Genomic DNA, 18,315 nt, shown 5'->3' on the forward strand with positions numbered 1-18,315 from the left:
TCTTTGCCAACACTTGTTTCTTATGTTGATTTTAGCCATTCTGAGAAATGTGAGGTGATATTTCATTGTAGTTTTGATTTGCATTTCCCTGATGATGAGTGATGCCTAGCATCTTCTCATATGCCTGTTGGCCATCTGTTTGTCTTCTTTGAGAAATGTTCATATTTTTTGTTCATTTTATAATTGGATTATTTGTTTTTTGGATGTTGAGCTGGGTAAGTTCTTTGTATATTTTGGATACTAACCCTTTATCTGATATGTCATTTGTAAATATCTTTTCCCATTTTGTAGGGTGCTTTTTAGTTTTGTTGATTGTTTTCTTTGCTTTGCATATTTTGATGTAGCCCCAATAGTTTATTTTTGCTTTTATTTCCCTTGCCCTCACAAGACATATCTAGAAAAATGTTGCTATAGCCAATGTCAGAGAAATTACTACCTGTGTTCTCTTCAAGAATTTTTAGGGTTTCAGGTCTCACATTTAGGTCCTTTATCTATTTTGAGTTTATTTTTGTGTGTGGTATAAGAAAGTGGTCCAGTTTCATTCTTTGGCATGTAGTTGTCCAGCTTTAGCAACACCATTTATTGAAGAGACTCTTTCCCATTGTGTATTCTTGCCTTCTTTGTTGGAGATTAATTGACCATATAATTGTGGGTTTATTTCTGGGTTTTCTATTCTATTCCATTGATCTATGTGTAATATTTCCCAACAAAACCCCAGAATATCTTTCGAATGCTGAATTCTGTTAGTACCCAGAGTGTGCTGAGGATGGAATTTTTTTTAAGGAAAAAATAATGGCAGTGGTACAATTAAAATTGAAAAAATACAGTTTCTAACATAACGTAAGTGTCAAATACATACGTTAGCATTCTGTGAAGTCTACTTAGGGCATTCCATTAACTGATAAACTGTAGTTAATTTAAACATTTCAGAGGAGTATTTGAAATTTGCATGTATTTGAAACTTTTTTTTCTTAGTAGGATTATATTATGAGGTGTCTTAGAAATTTAAGTGCTCTATTTTTTTTTTTAAGATTTTATTTATTCTGAAACTAATATTACACTAAATGCTAACTAACTGGAATTTATCTATTTATTTATTCATTTATTTAGAGATTGTGCTTTGTACACATGCAGGTGAGGGACAGAGAGAGAATCCCAAGTAGACTCCATGCTTAGAGCAGAACAGTGCAGAGCACAATGTGGGGCCCGATTTCACAACCTTGAGATCATGACCTGAGCCAAAACCAAGAGTCAGATGCTTAACCGACTGAACCACCCAGGCACCCCTTGAACCATTTATCTTAGAAAGAGTGATACAACATGATAGTAAGAAGTATTTAACAAAAATAAATGCTGTAACAAGGAAGTAAAAATACATTTGCTAAGACTCGAAGCATCATGTCAACTGTTACCCAAGAGGAATTAGTACAGCTCAGCTAACCCAGAACTGTTCTGTGGGATTTCTGTATAAATTGTAATTTTGGGAAATGCACAAGAGCAAACCACCTGGTAGGTCACTAGAGACCACCTTTTGAGGAGCTCTAATTCCTTTCATACCAGGCAGTCAAGGCTGATGGTTGTATGCTGTGAAAAGGAGTCATGGCTGTTCCTTTTATTGGAAAGAAACAAGTATTATTATAAATTAATATTAGTCATTGGTTATTGAGTGCTTTTTGTCATGTGCTATGCAAGGTGCTTTTCTGTATGTACCATTTTATTTAATTCTTACACTAATGCTGCAAGGTGGAAATTGCTTATTCTTATTGATAAATTAGGAAACTGAAAGTCAGAGAAGTTAGGTAAGTTACCATGGTTGTACCAGCCAAGTTGTACAACAAAGCATGTAGATGAAACCAGATTATGAAAAGGACTTCTTAGTGTTTAAATAATAAAATCTCTGTGGGTCTAGTTCATTACTGATGAGCTATATGCTAGACTAAAGAGAATGATAAAATTCAAAGTTAAATACTTGATGACTCTTTCTTAACTATGAACAGTTACTCTGAACTCTGTTCAGAGTTAAGAAAAGTAACATTTATATACTGGATAATTTTATCTGAGATGATTCCTTTATTGAGTTTGAATGTATTTTGGAGTTTGTCTTTTAAGACATAAAGACAGTAATCTATTTTTTGAGGGTGGGAAAACTTTAGTAACAATATTTTATTTAAATTTGTACTGTTTTAGCTATGTTTTCCTCTTCAGGATAGGTAGTGTGATGGGAACTATTTGTGCATTGTAGATTATTTGTTGGGAAGTTTTAAAAGAGAAGAATTCCTTAAGACTGAAGTTTTGTCTGTGCCTGGGTTATCCACAGAAGTCATTTCTGTATGTAAAGTATGTGTTGTCATTTTATTTTATTTTATTTTTTAACATTTATTTATTTTTGAGACAGAGAGAGACAGAGCATGAACGGGGGAGGGTCAGAGAGAGAGGGAGACACAGAATCTGAAACAGGCTCCAGGCTCTGAGCTGTCAGCACAGAGCCCAACGCGGGGCTCGAACTCACGGACCATGAGATCATGACCTGAGCCGAAGTCGGACACTTAACCGACTGAGCCACCCAGGCACCCCTGTGTTGTCATTTTAAATATTTGTTCTGCTTTCATGGACGTTGAAATAAATCTGGCTTATAAAATAAACTTGTTTTACAGAGGCACACTATTTATAAATGTATTCTGTCTATATTAAGGTTAAGTAGTAAGAATATAAATCTGTGGTTTATTATATTCAGTTATTACTCTTATTATTTTTTAAATGTTTATTTTTGTGTGAGAGAGTGAGGGAGAGGGAGAGCATGAGCGGAGAAGGGGCAGAGAGAGAGGGGGACAGAGGATCCCAAGTGGGCTCTGTGCTGACAGCAGAGACCTTGCTGTGGGGCTCGAACTCAAAATCTGTGAGATAATGAACTGAGCCTGAGTCAGACGCTTAAGTGACTGAGCTACCCAGGCATCCCCAACTTAATTTAGTTTTTATTTAAGTAGGTTCCATGCCCAACATGGGAATTATACTCACCACCCTGAGCTTAAGAGTAGAATGCTCTACTGACTGAGCCAGCTTGGAGCTCCATCTTTGGAGATATCTTTTATGTAGACTTGTGATGATTCAGATAAAATAACCATCTTTAAAAAATGAAGTGCTACTCTCTTCAGATTTTTAGTGCTTAGTATAATGCATACTTTACTGTAAACAAATCAGTTGAGGCTTATTTGTTGTTTTTGAACAATATGGATGCGAGGACTCAAGCCCACATGAATCAAGATCCCATCACTTAATGGTCTGTGATTGAAACCTGAAGGTTTGAGATCGTAAATGTAGTACTCTTTAAAAGTGTCCTGCCCTTTTCAGTGTTAATGTACTTGTATGAACATTCACTTTTCTTCTAGCTCTATCATATAATAGGAAAGAAGTAAATACTAGGTAAATGCTATTGTATTTAGTTTTTAAAAATTCTTTTTCAAAGGGTACCTGGGTGGCTCCGTTGGTTGAGTAACTCTTGGTTATGGGTCAGGTCATGATCCCAGGGTCATGATCCATGTTGAGCTTGGAGCCTGCTTAAGATATTCATTCTCTCTCTCTCTCTCGCTCTCGCTCTCTCTCGCTCTCTCTCCCTGTCTCTCACTCTCTCTCCCACCCCCCTCCCCGCTTGAACTCTCTTTCTCTAAAATAAAAAAAAAAAAAAATTCTCTTTCAATTTCAGAGTTTCTTCCATGATTTTCCAGAGTAGGTTTTGGTTAAATCTGTTCAACTGTATAACAAGTTTATGTTTGTTTCTGCTTATCATTTGATTTAAAAAAGTAAAATCTGATGGCTCTGATGGCATATTGCTAGGGAAGCTGAGAACATTTAAACCCTTTCCTCTCTTTCTGCCAGTGAACAATTGACAGGATATAGGTTTGTAATTATAGTCTAAGGGTTTAGTTGAGCTCATTGTCACTGCTAAAGTTCCTGTGTCCTCTGATAGCTTCCTGGAAGAGTTGTTTTCATAGTTGTTTCATACTTGTCCTCAGGGTTCAAACAGAAGGATGGGAGACTGAGGATTCTGCTGGGCTAGGTAACCCTGTGAAGAACATTTCTTTTAAAGAGAAATAAGGGGGAAAAATTTAAAAAGTATGCTCATTGCTTGGGAAAAAAAATCTGACTTTGGTCCTGGCTCTGTTTCTGTGTCATCCTTGATAATGAATTTCTCTGGGACTTAGTAATTATTTATTTATTTATTTATTTATTTATTTATTTATTTAGTTAGTTAGTTAGCTTGTTTTCTTTAAAATGAGAAGGGTATGTAATTTTTTTAAAATCTATTTTGAGAGAGAGTGTGTGTGTGTGCGCACACACGAGTGGGTGGGGTGGAGGTGGGAGGGGAGAGAGAGAGAGAGAGAGAGAGAAAGGGAGAGAATCCCAAGTAGGTTCCCTGCACTGTCACCCTGAGCCTGACTCGGGGCCCAGACTTATGAACCGTGAAATCCTGACCTAAGCTAAAATCAAGAGAGGGACAGACGCCTAACCATCTGAGCCCCCCAGGTGCCCCGGGTCTGTAACTCTTAAGACCTCTCCCAACCTGAAACTCTTGAGTGAATTCTCGGGCTGAACTCTTGAGTGTGGTGCTCTCTGTGAAATCAGGTTGACTAAGGGAAATAGGAACCAGAATATATTTTGTGTTTAAATGTGTAGCAGTAATTTTTCTTCAGAATATCTCTACAAAAGATCACTTATCGGTTAGCACTTGATTTGTTACCTTGTTTGTTTAGCAACCATGCCACAGTTTTAGTCTGACAAAGGACATGCTGTTTCAGCAACAGCACAGTATATTTTGTGAGTATGCCCCCTCTCTCAGTAGTACTGAAGAGCTGCAAGTTACTTAGGCCACTGCACCTGTAAGTTTGTTTACTAAGGGTCTAGAAAATTAAGAGCCAGTCGTACTGGCCTTACATTCTTCTGACTGGTTAAGGGGCTAGTTTTCTTTACTTGACCTTCTTTTACCCTTCAAGAATTAACTGAAGACAGCATAGCCAAATACAAGAAACACCATTGTTTGTCAGTAGAAATGTATGATAAATTGGGTTCATTACTATTTTAAATACAAGAGTACAATTAGGTCTAGATAAAAACATTTCTAGGTAATTACTACTTTGATAAATAGTAGGAATTGTCCTAGAGCAGTGGTTCTGAAAAAGTGGACAGTGTGAACTCGCTCCTCTACAATGTTTTTGAAATTCATAAAGGAGTGATTTTGTTGATATAATGATTTGGGGGAAGTGCTCCTTACTGTTAGATAATAATTAGGTGTCCTGCAATGCATAGGACAGTCTTTTACAACAAAAGTCTCAGATACAACACAATTTTTAAATTTTCTTCCAGATATTCATGCAGGTGAAAAGTGTATTTATTATTATCTGAGCCGAGATCTTAACTTTTTATTACACAAAAGCATAATACAAAATATTTTTTACATGACTTCAAAATATTGATTTTAACAGATACAAATTAGGGAAATCTGTGGCCCCATTGAGTGGCATTTGTAGTATTTAATCATCAGTACAACACATTTGGACTAGTCTGCATTTGTGTTTGTCATATCCGTGGTGATTCTGTGCTTAGAGGCAAACCTGACTGCTTCATTAGGCAGTAAGTTTGGTCATGTGCAAGTATTCACATACTGAGAGAAACTTTATTAATTTATTAATTTCTCCTTTATGTTACGGTTAGGACATTATATGGGTTTATTTTGAAATTAGGTATATATATGTTATATTGTTGCTGATTTATAAAGTTTGTAAAATGTTTGTTTAAAACGAGTATGGAAAATGAGAGGATTGAAAACCATTCTTCTGGGATGCCTGGGTGGTTCTGTGGGTTAGGCTTCTGACTCCTGATTTTGGCTCAAGTCATGATCTCATGGTTTCTGAGACTGAACCCCACACATTAGGCTCTGTGCTGACAGTGCAGAGACTGCTTGGGATTCTCTCTCTCTTTCTGCCCCTCTCCTGCTCCTTCTCTCTCTCTCAAAGTAAGTAAAAAGCATTAAAAAGAAAAAATTCTTCTAAGTAGTGTTTAGCTTAAAATACTTGAAAACCTTGAGAATTGTTCTAATAAAGAGTGCTTTTATTAAAATTTGTTTTGTTTATTTTTGAGAGGGAGAGAGAGACAGTGTGAATGGGGGAGGAACAGAGAGAGAGAGACCCAGAATCTGAAGCAGGCTCCAGGCTCCGAGCTGCCAGCACAGAGCCTGATGTGGGGCTCGAACTCACGGACTATGAGCTCATGACCTGAGCCAAAGTTAGACACTTAACCGACCAAGCCACCCAGGCGCCCCAGTGCTTTTATTAAAATGACACACAAGTACAACCTATATGTTATATACTGTATGTCTGTAATTATATACTATATGTCTACCTGAGTGGTCTGAGGTTTGTTTTGTTTTGTTTTTTAATAGGCTCTATGCCCATCGTGGTGCAGCTTGAACTCACAACCTTGAGATCTAGTAAGTCACTTGCTCAGTGACGTGGCTGGCTCGGTTGGTAGACTGACTATGCGACTATTGTTTTTTGGGTTGTGAGTTCAAGTCCCACATTGGGCACAGAGCCTACTTTTAAAAAAAGAAAAAAAGTGGGGTGCCTGGGAGGCTCAGTCGGTTGAGCTTCCTACTCTTGATTTTGGTTCAGGTCACAATCTCACGGTTCATGAGTTTGAGCCCCTCTTCAGGTACCACGCTGTCAGCGCTTATTGGGGTTTTCTGTCTCCCTTTGTCTCTGCCCCCTCTCCTGCTTGCATTCTCTATCTCTCTCTCTCTCTTCCTCTGAAAATAAATAAATAAAAAGTTAAATAGTAGGGAGAAGGTGTGTGATTTGCCCAAGATCTTTCAGCCAGTGAGGGATGGAACCAGCTCTCACAATGAAGCTGTTGGACTGCTCTGCCCACAGAAACAAGACTGCCACATCAGAAAGGCTCAGGGCCTGCACGAGTGTCAGTGTGATGGGTTCAGTCTATGAGCTGTAACAGTTAGCAGGGAGAAATTAGTAAAGGCTAGATGTTCAGGGAGGGAAGAGAGCTGTCACTTACTAGAATCTACTGTGTCTGGCTATAACACATTAGCTGCTTCAGTCTTCATGGTGATCCCAGGAGGCACATTTTATTATTTTCCCTTTTTTTAGTTATTGGACGCTCAGAAGTTTAAGTGACTTACTAAAATTCACATAGCTGGTAAGTGGTATAGATGGGATTTAATAAGACCTTTTTTCTTTTTAAAGTAAGCTCTGTACCCTGTGTGGGGCTTGAACTCATGACCTTGAGATTAAAAGTCACATACTCTGCTTACTGACTGAGCCAGCTAGATGCCCTAACAAAATCTTTTTGTTATTAAAAATTGCAAGTATACACAAAAAGAGAGGAGTAATGTAATGTACTTATCACCCAGCTTCAATAAGTATCAACATTTTGCTTTCTTGTTTAATCTGTTCTTCTCAATTAAAAAAAAAAAAAGCTTTATTGAAGTATAATTGCCATAAACTGCAGGTATTTAAAGTGTACAGTTGGATACATTTTGACATATGTACATACCCTTGAATCATCACCAAATTCAAGGCAATGAACAACAACACATCCATCACTCCCAAGAGTTTCCTTATGTCCCTTTATAATCTCTCTTCCTATTTCTCCCACCCACCCTTCCTCCTCGTCACTATAGACTGGTTTACATTTTCTAGAGTTTTATGTAAGTGGAATTATATAGCATGTACTCTTATTGTCAGGCTTTTTGCACTCAGCATAATTATGTTGAGATTCATTTGTATTGTTGAATGTTTCAGTAATGCTCCCCCCTTTCTGCTGTATAGTATTCCACTGCTTTTTATATCAATTTACCTGTTGATGGACATTTGAATCATTTCTAGTTTTTTGCCAATATAAATAAGGCCGCTATGAATAATTGTGTACAAGTTTTCGTGTGTTTATATGCCTTCATTTCTTTTTGCCTAGCTTTAGAAGTAGGATGACTGGGTCATATGGTAGGTATATGTTGAGAAACTGCCAAACTGTTTTCCAAAGTAGTCATACTATCTAACATTCCCACCAGCAGTTTATGAGAGTTAGAACTCTCCTTTGTATCCTTGCCAACACTTGGCGTGATTGGGGTTTTTATTTTTACCTATTTATTTGTTTGTTTGTTTGTTTTTCATTTTAGCCCTTGTGTTAGGTGTGTGGTAGTATCACATTCTGGTTTTAATTTGTATTGACAAATAATATTGAACCCTTTTGCCCTCCCTACATATTTTTCTCTTTTAAAGTAAGCTTCTATGCCCAAAGTAGGGCTTGGACTCATAACCCTGAGATCAAGAGTTGCATGCTCTTCTGGCTGAGCCAGCCAGGCGGCCCTACCATCCATACATATTTGATGAAGTGTCTGTTCAGATCTTTTGCCAATTAAAAAATCTGAGTTTTATTTTCTTATTATTGTATGTTGAGAGTTCTTTATGTTTTCAGGATATAATCCTTCATTGACATGAAAACATTTTTTCCTACTCTGGGGCTTGCCTTTTTGTGTTGTAGACAGTATCTGGGTAAAGGCAGAAGTTTTCAGTTTTGATGATGTTTGATAGCTTTTTATTTTATGAATTGTGCTTATAGTATTATATCTAAGAAGTATGCAAAATCCAAGGTAAAGATTTTCTCCTATATTTTTTCTTTTTTTTTTTTTTAATTTAACGTTTATTTTTGAGAGACCAGAGACAGAGTGAAAGTGGGGGAGGGGCAGGGGGAGAGGGAGACACAGAATCCAAAGCAGGCTCCAGGCTCCTAGCTGTCAGCACAGAGCCCGGTGAGGGGCTTGTACTCACAAACTGCAAGATGGTGACCTGAGCCAAAGTTGGATGCTTAACTGAGCTACCCAGGCGCCCCTCTCCTATATTTTCTTCTAGAAGTTTTAAAGTTTTGAGTTTACATTTAGGCCTATGATCCATTTTGAGCTAATTTTTACTTTTGGTAAGAGATAAGAATTAAGATTCACTTTCTTAGTATATGGATATCTGGATTTCAGCACTATTTGTTGAACAGACTGTCCTTTTTCTCATTGACTTACTTTCACACCTCTGTTGAAATCAGCTGTCCATTCACTTTTTAAAAAAAATGAAATTTAAAGCAGATGCCAAACATAATGTCATTTTACCCTTGCATATACTTTGCTATGCATCTCTATCTGGCTCATTATCAGACTGATTATTAGAAACATAATCACCATGCCATTATTACTATTTTTTAAGGTGAGGGATTTTTTTTTTTTTTAAGATTCCATTTTTAAGTAATCTCTGTGTCCAGTGTGGGGCTTGAACTCACAACCCCAAGATCAGGAGTCACATGCTCCACTGACTCAGCCAGCCAGGTGCCTCACCAACATGTCATTATTACACCTCGCAAAAGTAACAGTATTTCTTTAAAATATAATCTAATATTTAATTCATATTTAAATTTCCCAGTTTGTTTCAGAGATAGGTTTTTATAGATGATTTGGTGAAATTAGTGTTCGATTTGGCTGTCTCATAAATGTTTTTTTATTCTTTAGCAGTCCTTGCACCATTCTCTTTCATTTTTTTTGTTATTGATTAGCTTGTTTTGTTATTTTTTATTGCTTATATTATTGGTGATTCATTCTGTACTTGACTGATGCTTCCTTGAAGTCTTTAACTCCTTTCTCTGTTTCCCCTATTTCTTATAAACTGGTAAATAGATCAGATCTAGAGACTTGATTAAATTCAGGTTCAGTTTTTTTGTTTTTTGTTAAATTTTTTTTTAATGTTTATCCATTTTTGAGAGAGAGAGAGAGAGAGAGAGAGAGAGAGAGAGAGAGAGAGAGCGCACGTGCAGGGAGTGCAGAGAGAGAGGGAGACACAGAATCCGAAGCAGGCTCTAGGCTCCAAGCTGTCAGCACAGAGTCTGACGCGGGGCCTGAACTCACAAACCGTGAGATCATGACCTGAGCCGAAGTCAGAAGCTCATCTGACTGAGCCACTGGGGCACCTCTGTTTTTTGTTTTTTTAAATCAAGTATATCCTATGGGTAGTGGTTAATCCTGTTCCATTCAAGAGGAGACCTATGTCTGGATTATTCTTAGGATTTAGATGGTGTCGACCTGATATGTTCATTGTAAATTTCCTCATCATCCTTTCACTTTAGTTTGTAAATTTGTTTTAGCATCCATTAATTATGCATTATTGCCTCAGTTTGTTGTTTGATTAGAAGTTGCAAGGTGGTGTTTTTCTAATTCTATCATTCTTTTTGTGTTTATGAGCTAAAGTTGTAATAATTAAGAAAAAAAAATTACCCTCATCAATTATTTGGTTACCCTGAAATAATTTAGCACAAGCTGGTTAAATGTTTGATTTATTTCCCCATTATTTTATTTTATTAATTTCTTTTTTAACTTTTACTTATTTTTGAGAGAGAGAGACAGAGTGCGAGCAAGCACACTAGCTGGGGAGGGGCAGAGAGAGAGTAGACACAGAATCTGAAGCAGGCTCCAGGCTCTGAGCTGTCAGCACAGAGCCTGACCCGGGACTTGAACTCAAAAACTGTGAGATCTTGACCTGAGCTGAAGTCGGCCACTTAAACAACTGAGCCACCCAGGTGTACTCAGGTTCTTTATCAGTTTTCAGAATAGTGTGAGTTGGTCTTAGCAGTCTCTGGTGGTGATCAGTGAAGCATTTGTTTCTTCTTATTAAGTCACCCATTTATATATATTTGATGTGTTTCAACTCATGGATGTCATGATTGCTTTTGATGCTGAAAAATGGCTTTGAGTTAGCAATTGTCTCTTTTGGTATAACAATTTCATTCTTTGAATAAATGGGATTTGAATCTTGGTTTAATTAACTTCAGTGCCATGTTCTTCCCACTGTTATTGTTGTGCTTCCTTGCAGGAAGCCCTCAAGGAAGTCCTCAAGGTGCAGTTGAAGGGTGCATTTATTGGAATAGGGGCTTGATTCCAGGAGTAGGGGCTTGATTCCAGGAGTGTCAACATTTGTATGAACGTAGTTCTAACAGCAGGAGGGCAGAAGATACTTGTGGTACAAAGGCCTGGGCTGTTCATTAGTAGGACAAGTATGACAAGTAAAGAAAAATAGGCTAGAGACATAGCACAAAGGACCTTGCCAGCTGGGTTAAGGGACTTGGTCTTTTTAATACTTAGGTGGTGGGTCATGACAAGTTCATGACATTTTCTTACATGAGGTTGATAGAAAATTATTTTTGAAAGAAGGCCCTCTTGATTGCTATTTTCATTGAAGTTTGCAGAGAAGAACTCAGCCAAAGAAGCCAATATTATCTAAGTAAAACCTGGCAAGAATCACTTGTTGAATGGTTCTTAATTTCTTAGAAACCTGTAATCTTTAAACCTTTCATTTTTCACATGTGATATGTTGAATTTATGTTGAGTCAGTATGGTGTGTGTATATAATGTATGTAGTGATAACTGAAAGTGTTTTTAAATAATTTATTTCTGGTGGCTTACTCTTTAATTGGCCTCCTGTTATGTAATTGGCTATATTGAAATCCAAAGAGTAATTATGGATTAGTGGGCTTTATCATATTTTAATATAAGATTTGGCTAATTTTCTGTTTCACTACATTTTACTTAATAATTTCTAGGGCCTCATGGTTATGAATGTGCTTCAGTTTCATAATGCCTCCTGCTATGGCAGACATCCTTGACATCTGGGCAGTGGATTCACAGTTAGCATCTGATGGCTCCATACCTGTGGATTTCCTTTTGCCCACTGGGATTTATATTCAGTTGGAGGTTCCTCGGGAAGCTACCATTTCCTATATTAAACAGGTATGTTAATAGGTAAAATTTTTATCAGTGTAGCTTACTATATTATAGGAAATGTTACTTGTGTAAATCATGTGGTCAGTTTGAGAGAAGATTAAGCTTTGGGTCACTACATATTAAAGATTTTGATATTTGCCTTGTATTTTGTGGACATATAAAACAGTCATTCTTACTGTCACTTTTAATCCATATGTGATACCTGATTTAAGAAAAATCAACCTACGTTGATTTTAAATGTTAGTTTAAAACGTTTAAACGTTAGTTTAAAGCGTTAGTTTTAAATGCTCATTCAGGTTATTAAAAGGAATTTGACATTGTTGAAGAAAGTTTTGTGTTAAAATCTTTTTAACTGTCTCTTCCTTCCTCTTCCCTCCGTAGCCCACTACTTTTCATGGTGACTATGGGGAGGAAAAAGTTTTCCCTCACTAGTGAATGGCGTGTCCTCCTTTGGAAGCAAAGTCTTTTTTTTTTTTAATGTTTATTTTATTTATTTATTTTTTAATGTTTATTTTTGAGACAGAGAGAGACAGAGCATGAACGGGGGAGGGTCAGAGAGGGAGACACAGAATCTGAAACAGGCTTCAGGCTCTGAGCCATCAGCACAGAGTCTGACGCGGGGCTCGAGCCCACAGATCGCGAGATCATGACCTGAGCCCAAGTCGGACACTTAACCGACTGAGCCACCCAGGCGCCCCAATGTTTATTTGTTTTTGAGAGAGAGACAGAGTGTGAGCAGGGGAGGAGCAGAGAGAGAGGGAGACACAGAATCTGAAACAGGCTCCAGCACAAAGCCCTAATGCGGGCCTCAAACTCACCAACTGCAGAGATCACTACCTGAGCCAAAGTCGGACGTTTAACTGACTGAGCCACCCAGGCGCCACCCCCACCTTTTTTAAGTTTTTATTTAAATTGCAGGTGGTTAACATACAGTGTAATACTAGTTTCAGGTGTGCAATATGGTGATTCAACATTTATATACAACACCCTGTGCTCCTCACAATAAGTGCACTCCTTAAGCCCCATCACCTGTTTCACCCATCCCCTCACCCACCTCCCTTCTGGTGAGCCTCAGTTTGGAAGCAAATTCTTTTACATAACAAGGGTTGCTTGTTTTGTTGGATTATTCTTTGAAGTGAATTGATGAGTGCTATTGATTTGTGAAGACTACGAAATGTAAATGAAATTATTTTCTAAACTTTCTCTTTAATGTTTTCCAAATAGCTGAACCCAACATGAAAATCAGGGGTTATATTTTTAGGAAAAAGTTTTTATGACATATGTTTATATTTATTTTTTTAAGTTTATTTATTTTGAGAGAGAGGGAGAGTATATGAATCCCAAGTAGGCTCTGAAATGCCAGCACAGAGCCTGACGTGGGACTCAATCTCATGAAGTGAGATCTTGACCTGAGCTGAAATGAAAAGTCAGATGCTTAACTGAGCCACCCAGGACCCCTACCTAGCATAATATTTTCAAGTTCATCCATATATAATAATGAATCAAAATTTCATTCCTTTCTAAGACTTAGTAATCTTCTATTGTATGGATATACCACATTTTTTTATCTGTTCATCTTTTGATGGGCATTTTGGTTGTTTATCTTTTAGCTATTGTGAATAATGCTACTATGTACATTGGTATACATATCTTTTTGAGTCCCTGCTTTCATTTTTTGGGGGTATTTGTCTGGAAGTGGAATTTTTATATCATATGGTAATTCTTTTTTAACTTGAAAAATTTTTTTTAATGTTTATATTTGAGAGAGAGAGAGAGACAGAGCGCAAGCAGGGGAGGGGCAGAGAGATGGACACAGAATCTGAAGCAGAATCCAGGCTCTGAGCTGTTAGCACTGAGCCTGACGTGGGGCTCAAACCCATGAGCCATGAGATCATGACCTGAGTTGAAGTTGGACACTTAACGAACCAAGCCACCCAGGCGCCCCTGTTTTAACTTTGTAAAGAACTGCCAAAGTGCTTTCTACAGCAGTGATACCATTTCTCATCCCCACTAGCAGTACACAAATGTTCTGGTTTCTCCACATTCTGGCCAACAGTTGTAATTTTTGTTTTTTTAATTTTTAATTTTTTGTGTTTAGTTTTGAGAGAGAGAGAGAGAGAGAGAGAGAGAATACGAGCAGGGGAGGGTCAGAGAGAGAGAAGGAGACACAAAATCTGAAGCAGGCTTCAGGCTCTGAGCTGTTAGCACAGAGTCCAACGTGGGGCTTGAACTCATGAATTGTGAGATCATGACCTGAGCCAAAGTGGGACGCTTAAACCAACTGAGCCAGCCAGGTGCCCCTATTTTTTTTTTTAATGTTTATTTGTTTTTGAGTGAGAGAGACAATGTGAGCAGGGGAGGGGCAGAGAGCCAGGGAGACACAGAATCTGAAGCAGGCTCCAGGCTCTGAGCTGTCAGCATGGAGCCTCACGTGGGGCTCTAACTCATGAATCACATGATCATGACCTGAGCCGAAGTTGGACGCTTAACTGACTGAGCCATCCAGGTGCCCCTGTTTGTTTTTGATAATAACCATTTTTGGTCTGTGAAGTGGTATCTTATTGCAGCTTTTCTTTGCATTTACCTCATGACTAATGATGTCAAGCATCTTTTCTTCTTCTTAATGGCCATTTGTAGAATTGTGTATTCAAGACTATTGCACATTTTTTCACTTGTCTTTTTTTTTGTTACTGAGCCGTAAGAGTTCTTCAATTATCCTGAATATTAATCGCTTATCAAATATATAATTTGCAAACATCTTCTCCCATTCTTTGGTTTGCCTTTTCACTATCACATTAGTGTCTATTCATATATGAATTTTGTAAAATTTTGATGAAATCCAGTTTCCCTATTTTTTCTTTTGTTGTCCATCACTCCTTTTTCATATATAAAACTGAATCTGAGAATTAGCTATGAGTTTTATCCCCAGTTTGTTATTTTCAGCTTTTGGCTTTTGTATTGGCTGCAGTTAAAATTTATCATCCACCTTGTCATTTATATAGTGATCTTTTACATGATCTCATCCAGGAAACTTGGGGGAAGTGATATGAGATTCTGCTTATTTATACTGATAGAGCAATGCTAATTAATGAAGATAACCCTGATGAATAGAAAATAATGCAGGAAAATAATACAAATTTTGTACGGGAGTGATGATACATACGTTAAATTTTTTTCTATTTTCTGATTAGATGTTGTTTATATTCATAAGAATGTTAAATATGGATGTCTTCATTGATTCTTAGCCTTCAGAGATATTCACTTAAAAAAATTTGAAGTATAGTGGTACCTGGGTGGCTCAGTCGGTTAAGCATCTGATTTCAGCTCAGGTCATGATCTCATGGTTTGTGAGTGTGAGCCCCACATCAGGCTCTGTGCCGACAGCTCAGAGCCTGGAGCCTGCTTCAGATTCTGTGTCTCCTTCTCTCTCTGCCCCTCCCTTGCTCATGCTCTGTCTCTCTCTCTCAAAAATAAACAAACATTAAAAAAATAAAAAAAAATTGAAGTCTAGTTGACATATTATATTACTTTTAGCTGTACAACCTAGTGATTCAATAGTTAAGTACATTTTGAAATGCTCACCATGATAAGTGTAGTTACCTTCTGTCACCATACAAAGTTATTGCAATATTCTTGACTATGTTTTTTCTTCTGTGCTTTTCATCTCATTGGGTTACTTATTTTATAAAAGGTATTTTTGTACCTTGTATTCCCCTTCACCTATTTCACCTGTCCCTTCTGCTCCTCCCCTTTGACAGCCACCAGTTTGCTCTATGTATTTATGAGCCTCCTGTTTTTGTTTTTTAGATTCTATGTATATATGAAATCATACGGTATTTATCTTTCTCTGACTTATTTCACTTAGCATAAGACTAGGTTCTTTTTTTTTGATGTACTTATAAATGGCATTGTTTTTAAATTTCTCTGCAAGTGTACAGAAACAATAGGTTTCTGTATATTAATTTTGTATTCTGCAACTTTATGGAATTCATTTATTATTTCTAATCGTTTTTTATGGAATCCTTAGAGTTTTCTATATATAGTATCATGTCTTCTCTAAATAGTGACAACCTCACTTCTTCCTTAACAATTTGAATGCTTTTTCTTTTTGTCTGATTGCTGTGACTGGGACTTGTAGTATGGTGTGTTGAGTTAAGGTGGTGAGAGTAGACATTTTTATGTTGTTTCTGATCTTAGAGGAAAAGCTGTCAGCTTTTCACAATTAAGTATGATGTTAGCCATGGGTTTGTCATATATGACTTCATTATGTTGAAGTATATTTTCTCTCTTCCCACTTGTTTTTATCATGCAGGATCATGAAATTTTGTCAAATGCTTTTTCTGCATCTACTGAGATGATTAGATGGTTTTTATCTTCCATTTTGTAAATGTGGTATGTCATATTGATTGATTTGTGGATAATGAACCATCTTTGCATCCTTGGAATGCAGGGATTGTGGTGAATAAACCTTTAAATGTCTTGCTGAATTTGCATTGCTAATATTTTGTTGAGGATTTTTGCAGCTATGGTCATTGGGGATATTGGTATGTGGTTTTCTTTTTTTGTAGTGTCTTTGTCTGGTTTTGGTATCAGGGTAACACTGGCCTTGTAGAGTGAATTTGGAAGCATTCCTTCTTTTTTAGATGAGTTTGAGAAGGATTGATAGTAAATCTTTTATGAATGGTGGAATTCACTGGTGAAGCCGTCTGGTTCTGGATTTTGTTTGTTGGGAGTTTTTTTTTCTTTTGATTTTTTTTTTTAAAGGGTTTTTTTTTTTTTTAAGTTTATGTATTTATTTTGAGAGAGAGCAAGCATGAGCAGAGTAGGGGCAGAGAGAGAACAGAAGCAGGTGCTGCGCTGCCAGCACAGAGTCCAACATGGGGCTCTCACGAACTGTAAGATCATGAGCTGAGCAGAAATCCAGAGTTAGACACTTAACTGACTGAGCCATGTAGGTGCCCCTTTGGGGAGGTTTTTTGTTTTTTGTTTTATTACTGATTCCATTTTGTTACTGGCAGTCACTCTGTTTAGAGTATCTGCTTCTTTCTGATTCAATGTTGGAAGCTTGTTTCTAGGAATTTATCTATTTCTAGGTTTTCAAATTTGTTGGCACATGATTTTTTGTAGTAGTCTCTTATAATCCTTTATATTTCTGTGGTGTCAGTTGTAACTTCTCTTTCATTTCTGATTTTGAGTTCTCACTCTCTTTCTTGATGAGTCTGGCAGATACTCACTTAATGATTTTGCTTATGTATGTGCATTTTATGTGCATTATACTATTACATTAATTACAAAAATGGGTTAATAGTATACATATTCTACTACAAGTTGGTATTTCAAAAAAAACAACCTTAATATATCTTGGACAGTTTCCTATGTTACCTTTTATTTTTATTTTCACAGATGTATAGTACTTTATTATTGATTTAGTCAATCCTTTATTGCTAAACACTTGGCTTGTTCTATGTTTTTGAGTTTTACAAAGAGTGCTGTAGTAAGTATCTTTGTAGATGTATTTTTATACACTTGAGTAAGTTTTTCTGTTCCAGAAAGTGTCTAATTTTTTCCTGCAGATGTTATGGAAGCAAGTTCACAATTACCCAATGTTTAACCTCCTTATGGAAATTGACTCCTATATGTTTGCATGTGTGAATCAAACTGCTGTATATGAGGAGCTTGAAGATGAAACAAGAAGGCTCTGTGATGTCAGACCTTTTCTTCCAGTTCTCAAATTAGTGACAAGAAGTTGTGACCCAGGGGAAAAATTAGACTCAAAAATTGGAGTCCTTATAGGAAAAGGTAATTTAAGTACTTCCTAGTATGAATTCTTACCATGTTTGTTGCTATATGTATAAACATGTAGTAAGTATAATCTAAGACATTGTAGAGTATGGCCCAAGGACCAATGCTTGTCTGTAAATTGTTAACCAGTCTGAGATCAGGTAAGTATAAAAATTGAGAGTAAATGTTTATAAATTCCTGTAGCAATGTGATATTGCCACAGTATCCCAGGGGTTATATTTTTTGCATCCTTTTCTAGTGACTTATTTTTATTTGCAAAATAATGTTTCTTGGCAGATTGGAAAGAAAAAAGTTGTTCCTTTGTCTCACGTAGTTTGAGAAGAGATACCTTTTCTGAGAGATACATTCTCTGTTTCTTTTAAATGCCTCTACGGTATAAACACAATTTATATACAACTCTCTATACCAACCAAGATTTTAAGCTGATTGATAAATTCCAATATTATTGACAAATTTTACTCCTTAATTTTTCTTTAAGTAGAGTTATTTTTGTAGTGAGTGAAGATAAATTATGTCCATGTTCTTCTTTGCAAATTAATTCCAGGGAGAATTGTGAATAACAAAGAAAATATGGTAGAGTCTTGCTGTAATAATCATAGCTGTCTCAGGGGCAATGGGATATCAGTATCCTGCTTTAGACAAGATACTAACTTGAGTTAAGTACTATAAGAGGTTAACTCTGGAAGAGACTTGAAGTT

The 18,315-nt window shown here is 36.8% G+C and overlaps 1 protein-coding gene across 8 annotated transcripts in view; it reads left to right on the plus strand.

Moving 5' to 3' along the window:
• The window catches only part of PIK3CB (phosphatidylinositol-4,5-bisphosphate 3-kinase catalytic subunit beta), a 189,108-nt gene that overhangs the window by 61,784 nt on the left and 109,009 nt on the right, over positions 1-18,315 (plus strand). For all 8 annotated transcript variants that reach the window (XM_078432300.2, XM_078432302.2, XM_078432307.2 and 5 more), the window contains 2 exons: positions 11,635-11,821; positions 17,389-17,614. In XM_078432300.2, the coding sequence (XP_078288426.1) occupies positions 11,651-11,821; positions 17,389-17,614 (397 nt within the window). In that variant the 5' untranslated portion in view covers positions 11,635-11,650. The remainder of the gene's footprint in view (positions 1-11,634; positions 11,822-17,388; positions 17,615-18,315) is intronic.

This window comes from Panthera onca, chromosome C2 (assembly GCF_046562875.1).
Source record: "Panthera onca isolate mPanOnc1 chromosome C2, mPanOnc1 haplotype 2, whole genome shotgun sequence".
Taxonomy (NCBI): Eukaryota; Metazoa; Chordata; class Mammalia; order Carnivora; family Felidae; genus Panthera; species Panthera onca.